Here is a 12577-nt window from a genome sequence, read left to right as displayed (position 1 = left end):
TCACCTCCAGAGCTGTGATCCCCAAAAGGTGAAGGTGTCCCAACACACACACTCACACTCACAGCAGGTGTGTGAGTGTGTGTGTTGTGTGACTGTGAGAGAAAGAGACAGGAAGAGTCAGGGATCCTTCACGCGGGCAGATAAGATTCAAGGACTTGTCTCATGAAATTTTACACCGGTGTGGTAACAGGTCTTTTCTGCAGGTCGATGCTGTGCCGTGGGAGCGTATGTTTGGGGAGGGAGAGCATGCTCTACTACTTTTGACTAATTAAACAAAGTGAATTAGCTATCTCCCCAGCCAGAGCGAGTCATGGCTGGTTACACATCATTCATGGTGACTAATCCAAAGAGAGAGATGTCACTCAGCTGGGTGCAAGTGTCTGTGTGCGTGTGTGTGTGTGTGTGTGTGTTTACATCATCCTCCCAGAAGTTCACTGTTTTGTTTATGTGTGTGTGTATTTTAGTCATGTCTCCTATGATTTTGTGTGAGCGCCTTCAAGTGTTTATATTCTCACATTTCCCTCTCTCCCTCTCTGTTACCCTCTGCTCTTCTATTTAGTCAGTGGCTTGATACGTCGTCAATGAGGCTGGCATGCTAAATGATAATTAAGACCATTACACGCTCACAGAGCATGCTACCAGTGCAGCACACGGCTCCCTCAATCGCAGCCTTATCTCAGGGGACGCCCTACGACTCACATAGTCGTGTATCTCTCCAAATTAGGTTAGATTTTCCTTCTACCTCATTCGCCATGGATGTGATGTGGTTATTATAAACTCATGACATGGTTAGTGAGTCTGCTGCTGTTAGAGGGGGAGAGGCATCGTATTGGCACGTTAAAGGGGAACGGATTGCCAACACTCTGTGCCTCACATCTCTGTTTCTCTCGCTCATGCAACTTTTTGATTCTGAAGTACCTTTGCAAACACACACACACACACAAACACACACACACACACACACACACACACACACACACACACACACACACACACACACACTTGACACTTACAAAAGCATGCATGTGTTTGTGTTCATTAAACCACATCACCTCAAATGATCTGTCATCTCGAAAATTCATCTCTTTTGCCAAGGGTGGAAAAGTACATTTACTTAGTTACATTCACTGCATTTACAAATACTGCACTCAAGTACCGTTTTGAAATTTTTACTTAAGATATTACAAAAAGAAAAATATAAACGGACTTGAAGTAGAACTAGCTGCACCTCTAACTGCAGCAGTAAAATGCCCCTTGCATCTTCATGCATCATTATTAACAATCTACTGATGCCATGAGATAATGCACTTTACCAGTTGCACAGATAATTCTGTATCAAATACTAATCAAGAAAGAAAAAAACACGCCCTCAGGTTAAGCTGGTGCATTAATAAAAGTCCGTAAGTCTTGTCTCTGACAGAAAAGGTTCAAGTTTGAAAGCAGAGGACCTCAAGATTTCAGATAAGATTGTGAGCTCAAGTGATGGCCCCTCCCTACCCACTTGATTTAAAAAACAGATGGGTTTTGTTTGGTGGGGAGATACGGATGACCAGATGGAATAAGGGACAAATGATAGTGGGTGGAATTGGGTTAGTAGAGGGCAAATGGGCCTGATATGTCATGTGACATTTCTATATCCTCTCCTCATAGAAGGGCTTGTGCTGTGTGGTTTGTGTGTGATTGTGAATGTGACCGTGTACACACTGCAGCACATATATATAATAGCCTATATATATATAGGCTATTAGCTTTGTCAAAGTGTGTATGTAAAATGAAGTTATGCCGTATCTTTTAACAGCCATGCCCATTTCCTGTATAGCACCAGAGGGCATCATAAAAACCATTAAGCTAAAATGTCAGCACAGTGTAGCCTCTGCAACCCAGCGGGGGAGTTTGAAAGCATAAATGCAGGACTGTATGTTATACATACACAAGGCCAGATCTGACTGGAGGTTAACAAGGACTCTTTATAATGGAACCAAAGCAGACAGATGAGTTCAAATTACTGCAGAGAAGCACATGACTCACCCAAAACCCTAATGCACATTTACTGTAGGTAAAGCAAGCACTTTTGCAGATATGTAGTTCAGCACTTTTTATTATTTTACTAAATTAAATCTAAAACAGGTATGTAATGTGCTGATGAATTTATGAATTTGTATGTAAAAGCCTTAAGCCTCATTGTGCAGGATTAACTAATTTACAACTCTGGCGACCTCTTGTGGTGGTTGTAAAGACATCCGATCCAGAGAATATATGGCAGGAAGCAAAACAAACAGTAGACTGCACCAAACTGTCAAGTGTCAATCTAGGAAAATAAGAACACATTCATCGTACAGTTTCTTAACTGGTTACATGTGAGTGTAATAACACTAAGAAAATTCATAGCAACGACGTGGTATAATTTTGTATTTGAATGTGTCTTTACAAGGTTGAGGTCCCATCTTGAATGTGCAACTTTTTCTCGGTTTTTATTTATTGGTCATTTTAAACAATTGTCTTAGAAAAGATCTGTATCAATCCAATGTAATTTATGATGAAATTCCGGTGGGATAGCTGGCTAATGCACAAGCTGACTTTAACCTGAATTGCTGACTTGAATTTGTATGAAGTCGTTGAAGTAGTGGAAAAGTTTGAAATTTAAAAAGTGCAGTAATTGCAGTTAAAGCAACGTATGGAGTCAAATAAGAGTCATTCATATTCTAAGCTTGTGAAATGATGTTCCCAAAGCTTGGGATTTGGGAATTGCAGCTTGCAATTATAAATCATCTAATGTCTACATGTAAAAATAATGCATTAACAAATCTTAATCTGAGAATCCGAAAAAATCTCACAAAATTTCTCCCAAAGTTTGTGTACGTGAAATAAAGTTTTACAGTTATATAAATATGTTGTGCATGTGCCAAACCATTTTGTGCACACAGATATAATTTGAACAGGTGCAAATGTGGAATTACTCTGTAGAATTCACTATGTGCGGGAATATTTTTAACAGTGAGGTTTCACAAAGTCTTTAGACGGAGACACACACATTCCTTATCTGTGCATGTGACACTGAAATTACAAGCTACAAGTTACAAGCTCAAATTTTGACCCTGTTTTCATGCCTGAGCTGAGCCAGTCAGCACATCGCCCGCATTGATGATCCCATCAGTCACACCAACATGTCACTCACTATAAACAACAGTTCACTGTCTGTTTCAAGGATCCCTCTTTCTCTGCCTTGCTACCCATCACCTACTTCTGCTCTCTGTGGAATAATTTATCTCACATATTTTAGATACTGTGTAAGTGGAAAATGACAAGGGGTTTTCCAGGTAAGATCTCAGAGACATAAAGCTGTTGCTTTTCAGTCAGTCTCATAAATAAGTGATTGATTATAGGTAAAATCCCAGAGCAATAATGAGTCAACCGTCACTTCACTGTGAAGCTAAATATGTCACATGTAAACATACACAGGGAATGTGTGTGTGCAGTGGTGATCAGTCTTTAATGATGCATTAAGCTGTTCATTACTCAGGTGGAGCATCACTGTGTGCTGGCTGTCTGTTTTCATTTTATTAAGTGACATGGTTATGGACGTATCTCTCTGTGCTTAACTGCTTCACAGTGCCTCATCTCAGAGGCATTATTCATTCTTTATTTCTCTATGAATATATGTCCTCTATTTATTCTTATGTACGTCCCGTTTCTTTGCTTGTTTGAAGCCACCGAGGTGATATATGATTTATAGCAGGCGGCCTCGCAGCACCTGATGACTTTACTTTGTCCAAGTGATAAAACAGCTGCTTCACTTGAGTTGAGAATGTGAGTAGGATGCACGGTGCTTGACTTTTGGTGTTTGTTGCCATGAATGTTTTAGCACTCTTAATGGGCCTAATGGGATTGACCTAGATTGGAGTTTACTTTGCTTCTGGTACATGTGCCAGCATCTGTGTGCATGTGTGTGTGAATGTACACCAAGTTAGCTGTTGTTCGCTGGAGGTGTCTCGTAAGTGCATCATATAAATGTGGAAGAACTTTTGGAATCAATCCTATTTATGGATTTACATCACAGAGTTCGGTTTTGCAAATTAGGATTATATGATTAGCTAGGATTTCATGGGGCAGAAGTTTGAAGTGTTGATGGAAAAGACGGTCGAATTTCCAAAGGGATCAAATATACTATCTATCTATCTATCTATCTATCTATCTATCTATCTATCTATCTATCTATCTATCTATCTATCTATCTATCTTTCTATCCTTCGATCCTTTTATCTATCTATCTATCCTTCTATCTATCCTTCGATCCTTTTATCTATCTATCTATCTATCTATCTATCCTTCTATCCTTCTATCTATCCTTCTATCCTTCTATCTATCTATCTATCTATCTATCTATCTATCTATCTATCTATCTATCTATCTATCTATCCTTCGATCCTTTTATCTATCTATCTATCCTTCTATCTATCCTTCGATCCTTTTATCTATCTATCTATCCTTCTATCTATCCTTCTATCCTTCTATCCTTCTATCTATCCTTCTATCCTTCTATCCTTCTATCTATCTATCTATCTATCTATCTATCTATCTATCTATCTATCTATCTATCTATTTAATCTCAAATGTAATATGTGTATTTTTATTTCAAACGATTATAACAGCTTCACAATTTGAAAGAAAAGTTTAAAAAAGTATCTGAATTTCATTATATCTTTTGTATGCCTCCCTTTTACCTGAATGACAGCATGCACTCAAGCAGAAATATGGACTCCACAAGTTTGCAAAAGCTGAAGAGTCATATTATCCTGGCATGAGCTGACAACACTTCTAACAGCCTCCTGTGATTTCACAGAATACTTTGCTTTTCTAGTTTTCAAGCGCCTCCATAAATGTTCAAAGGGGTCGGGTGACTGAGTGGAGTCAGGTCTCTTTGGTTTTCGAGGGTTTTTTGCAAAGCTTTGAGGAGTGTGTGCTGAGTCATTACCCTGAAGCAGCGTGAATCTGTCTACACGATGATGTGGACCAGAGGGTACAGCTCTGAAGAGTGGAGTGGTACTTCTCTCTGGGCAGCATGCAACTCCAGACTGTAATATTCCCAGCACCATGTTTCACTGTCAGTTTAATACACTGTGGTATCATTCTCTCTGCTTGTCTCCTCACATAGACTCCCCTGTACTGCCATAAAGCTCAAACTAAAATAGATCAGTCAGGACTGTTCCCCTGTCATCCACTGTGAAACACTTTCTGTCTGGAGTCTTGCTTTCTTTATTACCTCTGCCAAGGAGGTTATGTTTTTGTGTTGTCTGTCTCACTGACAATAAGCTGAATTACGCATAAACTAATGAATGGATTACTACAAAACATGAAACTCAGTGTCGGTTGGTGCACATCCGAATCAAGGGGAGATCCAGGACTTTGTTTCTCATCGTCCTTAACAAGATATTTTCAAAATTTTTGTTGATTTTCCTGAGAATAATTTCATGGATCATGATGAATAAAATCAGGCACATTTAGAGGACTGATATTTATGAATGTGTCCAATTTTGGTGCAGATCCGAATAAAAATCCAGGTCTAGTGAATTTAGATGTGGTTCCATTAGAGGACATTTGGGCCTTGGTGGAGCTATGTGCTGTCTGAGTGCTATTCTAGTTTTTTGTTTGGTCTGTGCTGTTGTATCTCCCGTTGAACTGTTGATCTCCTGCCCAATTGATTACGCTTTGGATAACTCGTACAATTTGTGCAAAGCATTTGAGCTCCAACCACTTCCCTCCTTGGAAACCTTTGACTCTGAGAAACCCCCTCTTTGCTTAGAATTACAAGGACTTCTGACTCTTTACCCTGGTCTGGATAGAGGTCTTCACGCGTGCACCCAAGCCCCAGGACCAGGGACGCATGCGGGTCAGGTAAAGATGCCACTTTACTACAAGTCCAGCTCGGCTCCATAATACCCAATACCGGAATGTATCGGAGAAAAGCCGACAGTGATCTGAAAGCGCTGATCGTAATGTTGTAGTGTGTGTGTGTGTGTGTGTGTGTGTGTGTGTGCTCCAGTTTATGAGCGAGTGCCCCAGCTCAGGAGGTGAAGGGTCAGAGATCAGAGGTCACACTGAACGCAGTTGTTTTTATTGACGTTCAAAAGGGCAAACAGGCGATATTATAATTATGCTGGATGCAATAAAGCTGATTCTGAAAGAGTTGCATTTTACACCTGTCACCTTGTCAAGTGAAGTGAGCATCAGCAATGAGGTTTCAGGAAGGAACATCTGGAGGTTTTACACCAACTCCACTGGCACAGATGATAAATAGGATTTGTGCATCATGTACAGACGCAGGAGAGAAGACTAATTTGATCAGATAAGACAGAAAAAAGCAATGCAACAAAACAGGAAGTGCCCAAATTTATTAACATTAATATAAGTTATGGCTTTATTAAACACGAGGGATAATCTTTTGCCAGCTTTCTCCAGTTTGCGGTAACACAATATATAATACAATGCAGAGAATAAAACTATAGAGTGTTAAGTCTACAAATTATAAGTGAAAATAAAAATATGAAGTGTATTAGGAGTCAATGTAGAACCAGTGAAATAACAACAATTAAAAGAAAATGAGAACCATAAAATAGTAAGTTACATAATACACAGTAAACTAATAAAGTGGCACAAAGCAATCATCATAATACCAATAATTAATATAGAACATTTCACATGATCTTGAACATAACATTATGAAAAACAAGTGATAATATGAATAGTAATATTGCACATATAGTGTTGGTATTGTTTATGAGGGAATTTGCTTTGCAAAATTTCTGACTGTTTGCTCTCATTCAGTCGTGTCTAAACTCTTTCTTTCCCTACACCGTCCACACGAGGGCGTCATCGAGCCACTGACAGGTCCGTTGATCGTTTTCGACCCCTTGGTCAAGACACACATGCATGTCATGCCTTACCTCTGCCATCGGGTGGCGCTAAAAACTAGTGTAAAGTCTTTGTTATTGTTATTATTGCAAGCCGCGTGCCAGGCAAAGAGAGAGAGGTAGAGAGAGAGGGAGCGAGAGAGGGAGAGAGGTAGAGAGAGAGGGAGCGAGAGAGGGAGAGAGATAGAGAGAGAGAGAGAGAGTGAGGAAGAGAGAGAGAGAGAGGGGGAGAGAGAGCAACGTGGACATGTTGACAGTCTGACAATAAACACAACAATGTAAATGAAACACGCGTCTGTGGAAGCAATTACTCTGCAATATGTGCTGCCATGATTTCATTTTTATTTATTGGAAATGCTCTTCTCTCTCTCTCTCGCTCGCTCTCTCTCTCTCTCGCTCTCTCTCGCTCTCGCGCGCGCTCTCTCTCTCTCCTTCTTTCTCACGCCACATTCAGTCCGTCCCTCTGTCTCTTTTGCATAATACCTGGGCAAACAATATATGTTCTATTTTCAGTTTTTATTGATTCATTTTAAATTGATTTATATATCTTTGCTCCACAAAGAACCCCTGATACCTGAAATGCATTGTCAGCTGTCGTTAAGCTCATTTCGGAAGGTATATCGTGCCGCGTAGGTACTCAACGTTTACTCAACCTTTATTTTTTACTCGGGAAAACATTTGCACTAGAGCCGAGTAGAGGAAATAAACAAAACAACAGGAAAACACTAATAAAGAACCAGTAAAAATGTGCAACATGTGATAAAACAAGAGCCTAAGTAAAAAAAAAAAAAGTAGGAATAAATCGGTGCATAAGAAAATACGGTGAGATTAAAAACTTAAATTGCCCAAAGGATAAAAATAAGTTGCGCTGTACATTGTTCTATATGTTGCAGATGAGCAAAACTTTACTGGGCCCAATTAAAACAAGGGTCAGTGATATAGTTATAAGAATAATCATTTTCATTTTAACTTGATTTCTCTATCGAATGAGTTATTAGTCGGCCACTATTGTTCTTTTGCGTAATTGTACCCTGCATCCAAAGAGAGTATATAATGACGTGATGCACTGAAAACACAGACACACTGGTTCCTCCATTAAGAAGCTGCAGGTACGTGCAGAAGAGATGAAAACAGAAGTTGTGTTTCTGACATGTGACGCTTCTGGGCTGCGAGGAACTCCCCGCGCTGTGGTCGCACTGGTTGTTGTCGGGAGTGATTGATGCCTCCCACCATTGCGCGCTGAGGAGAGACGACCATTGAATCCGGACTGCATAATAATGGCACCGCTGACAGAGCCCCGGTCGTCCCCGGCTTCTACCTGAGCAGCACCTGTGGGGCTTCATCTCCTCCTGTCGTTCACGCACGCAACGCGAGCTCCATCCCGTCCAGGCTCACGGGTGCGCGCATCACGTGCACTTCACTCCCCCCCCCCCCCCCCCCCCCCCCTTTGTCGACCGTGGGGATCGCATTGTGCTGAGTTGACCGGATGGCTGCTCGTGCATATGGGTGGAGCGGCGTTTGAATGGGAGCAGCGCACACATTCGGACGACGCGCACCTTCTCGTCAGTAACTTTGATGGGGACTTCGACACTGAGCAGGGAAAATGCCTGTGATGAAGGGATTACTAGCGCCACAGAACACGTTTCTGGACACTATAGCCACACGGTTTGATGGCACTCGTAAGTTTCATTTCAATCAATTAATCTCTATTCTTGTTTTGGGTGTAAATTTCCTGTTTTTGACAAAGCAGACTGCCGCTTGTTTCCTGGAGATTGAGTAGACGCAACAACACAAAGAAAGGAGGGTTCATCTTTAAGCTTATTTTCCTTGATGTGAGTGGCCTTTCAATTAAAGGTGTTTCAGGTGTTTTGTGCTGAGACAGTGTTTCATGTCTCAGGGATTTTAAAACAGTTTCTGGAAAAGCCGGAGCTTCACGTAGCAATTACTCTGCTGAGGCTGTCGCTGTCCATGGTGCTGAAACCCGCTCCAGCCTCAGCACCACGGACAGCGACACAGGGGTTAACGGATACCGCCTCTCTGCTCCACACCTCCGGACTTGTTCACAAGTTGCAGCCTGTATGACATGTCGGATATGAGTGAACCCACCTGGACAAATCCCAGTCTTCTGAGTTGACAACTCATTATTTGTCTGTGAAGCTCACCTTTTATAATCCTCGCTCTTTTGGCCGACAAGCCCTGCGGCTATGGTGCGATCGCTCCTCCCGACGGTCTGAAGACCAGAAAGTTCTGTATCATTTATCAAAATTAATTGGTCGGCGGAGGCATTACAGCCGGTCTTTCCCTGCAGGGCTGAGGCACTAACGGGAATTTCGAAAAGGCAACTTTTGTTTGAACTCGGTGGTCTTCTTTTATCATAATGAACATCTCACTTCTCTTGGAGGATTTTTTTGAAAGGAAATGTTTTACAACTGACGTTTGCTCTGTGTTTGAGCGTCTGTCCCTCCTATCTCTCCTGTCTGCTGAGTTTCAGCTCATAACTAGGTTCTTTAATTCAGATTATAATCATACTTTATCAGTGTCAGTTGCAGTGCTTAACCTTTGAGGGTCGTGTGGAGAGCTGGAGCCAATCCCAGCTGACATTGGGTGAGAGGCAGGGTACACCCCAGACAGGTTGACAGTGTATTGCATAGCCAACATACAGAGACAAAAAACAACCTTACACACTCACATTCATAGCAAAGGACAATTAATCCAACCCTAATTTGCATGTCTTTGGACTATGGGAGGAAACCAGAGCATGCAAACTGCACACAAACAGACCACAGCCAAAGCAGGTTTTGAACCAGGAACCTTTTGGCTGTGCCCCATATCAGTGTGACATAGTGTATCAAATACGGGGTCATATAACTAGTACTGTATATGGCTTATTTAGTCAATTACAGCCTTTTAAATCACTTTGATTGTATGTTTTTGTTCAATCTGCTAATACAGGACACATTCTGTTATAATTTCTTAATGGTAACATATTACATCATGCCCTTAGTGGCTGCAGACTCATCGCCCGACCTCGCTCAAACCATCTCTCTGGGACAACATTTCCTGCAGCATTCCATTCAGTAGAAACAAAACAGTAACCAGAGACATCCATCTTCAGGCTGAGCACCCACTGTATGAGTTAGAGCGGCCTGTATGTCGAGTAGCAACAAATATCCAGCTGCCCGCCGCAGGATCTCTGTTCTAATTCAAGGGAATTGCAGTGGTACTGTACCCAACACAAGTGGTTTGTCAAGCCCCAGAGAATGAACTGCCGTCCTTGAGTTGGCGAGATGGAGGAAATTAATGTTGGATTTGGACTGCAAGATGGGGCAGACTGGAGGCAGTGGAGCCTGACGGGACAAATCGTGTCTGATGGCCTGGCCGCGAGCGTATATGAGGGGAAGTGCTGGGTTCAGTGCTGTGTGATCCCCTCTGACGTCATGCAAAGCTTGTTCAGGCAATTCGGACCTGGAAACGCTGCATGATTAATGGAGACAAGTGAAAGTAGGAAAGTCTTTAGCTTGATCCGATTAAAACTCAGACAAAAGGCCTTGTACGTTTTCTGGTGGCCTTTTAAAATGTATTAAACATGTTCAGTGTTCACACAGAGAGATGTTCTGATCCAGGCTTATTTGAATAAATTGAGGTGTTAGACGTAACCTGGTGTTTCCCGATTCAATTAATTACTGTAAACCTTCAGCTTTAATTCATTAACAGACGAGAGAAGACATTGAAATTTTGCTTGCTTGTTTAGATACTGGATGTTAAGTATTTCAGGCTTTTAATAATTTCTTCATGTTTGGAGAAACCAGCAGCTTTTGAGGTTCAGGGAAAAAATAAACATAAATATTCCTACAAAAGACTCAACAAAAGATTTTTTTTTAACAAAGTCATTTCCCAGCCCAGTTCCTGTTTCACTGTGTGCTTTGTCGACTTTCTGGCTGACACATACAAACACCCCCGATCACTGTGCTGGGCTCGGTGTGTCTCTATTTACCTGCACTGTTACTAGAATAACAGAATCTGTCTGTTGCTCTGCACTGTGAGTGCTGTGACACCCTGTGTCATCACTACACCAGGTGACTGATCTCATCACTTGTCCATCACTGGAGCTGTATTAACGGTGTGCTGCCCATCAGATTCACACATTGTCACTTAGCTTGCATTATACTGCAGCAGTGGTTCTCAGTTTGAAATACTAGCGATTTTATTTCTTCTGGTCCTTAAAAATACAAAACTGGTGGTTGGTTGAACTGCTAATAAATTCCTTTTTCCTTTTTTTGCACATCCGCCAGTGTACTGGGGTCCGCTATGGTCCTGGGGACATAAATGTCGCCATCCACCCATGTCCGCTAGGGAACAATGAGACCCCTTTGTGGATATCCGTGTGCAGCCCCAAATTTGTGACCAAGCTGACCGTACATGGTGGCTGCGTATGCTCTAGGTATAACACTTTACAGTCCGGTTGGTGGCACCCTCATTGTTTGGTTGCAAAGAAGAGAGAGAGAGATGAAGAACATGGTTGATCGAAGTGAAATGGAATAGAATGTGGGATCAGATATGCATTCATGGGTTTCCAGTCCAAGTGCCAGAACGAGTACGAAAACTCTCAGCAGACCTGAAACGCCGACAGTGTAGTCAAGGCCTATAAGGCAATATCCTGTCACTGGGGGTCCTAAGTTGATTTTGTTGTTTAAGTTTCTTATTTTGTATGTTTGTAAATCCAAATTAAGGATTCAGTTGTTTTCTATTTGGCACCTAAAGTGGGGTACTCCAATGGTCAAGTCACTAAAGTGCATCGCAAGTATACCCACATGTTTCTCCATATCTGAATCTTTCAGTTAATACCTCTGAACTCATTGCTGCAGCCTCGTCACAACTACAGAATACTCGCTGACTTGATCGACTGTCGGCCAATATTGGCCTTCATTTGGGGGGGGTTGAGACTCTAATGGGCTGTTCTTCCGCCTACTCAAGCAGCCGACATCTTGGTGGTACAGTTGTGGCAGAGGCCCGTGTAAAGTCTCCCGGCGTGTGCTGTGTGCTCCCCATTCCTGCACCACTCCTTTTAGATCCCTATTTTCTTGCTCTCTGCACACACACGAGTTCCACCTCCACCAGGCAGGTAATTACTGTCACAATCACTGGCACAAAGACTTGGAACAGCTGTGCACGGCGGTGGCGGTAATGTTTAAGTGTGTATGTGAATAAAAAAGAGGAAGGAGAGAGTATGTATGTGTGTAAAAGGGAGATGAAGACAGAGGACAGGAAAAAGGTGGAGCGTTTTCTCCACTTTTCACTTTTTTGTCACAGAACTTTATGTGTGTATGTGTGCAGCTCTGTTTGTGTGTGTGTGTGTGTACGTGTGCGTGTGTGTGTGTGTGTGCTCAGCTGTCTCTTGTCTTTGAACATGAGGGCAGCTAAGCAGAAGTTTCCACTGATTAACTTTCTTTAATTGCCGCACATCTAATTAAGCTGTTAAAAAGATGCCAGGTGAATGTTCCAATTCTCATCAGAGTATCACACATACATGAAAAAGCTGCTGCTATCAGATCCTGCTGTCTCAGAGAAGACAGTGGATATGATGCAGTCGTCCCCATGGCTCAGTCTCACCAGCAACCTGAAGTAAAACCCAGGGAGCTAATTACTGATTTTGAAAGACCACAGACACA

General features: G+C 42.0%; 1 protein-coding gene across 1 annotated transcript in view; it reads left to right on the top strand.

The window, feature by feature from the left end:
• The first annotated feature begins 8379 nt into the window (after nt 1–8379).
• Nucleotides 8380–12577, top strand: part of kcnh8 (potassium voltage-gated channel, subfamily H (eag-related), member 8) — a 48092-nt gene continuing 43894 nt past the window's right edge. Inside the window, exon 1 of the mRNA XM_034600476.1 lies at nt 8380–8587. Coding sequence (XP_034456367.1) covers nt 8512–8587 — 76 coding nt within the window. The 5' untranslated portion in view covers nt 8380–8511. The remainder of the gene's footprint in view (nt 8588–12577) is intronic.

The sequence above is a fragment of the Hippoglossus hippoglossus genome, chromosome 11 (genome assembly GCF_009819705.1).
Source record: "Hippoglossus hippoglossus isolate fHipHip1 chromosome 11, fHipHip1.pri, whole genome shotgun sequence".
In the NCBI taxonomy this organism is placed as follows: domain Eukaryota; kingdom Metazoa; phylum Chordata; class Actinopteri; order Pleuronectiformes; family Pleuronectidae; genus Hippoglossus; species Hippoglossus hippoglossus.
This window is presented reverse-complemented; position numbering and strand designations above follow the sequence as displayed.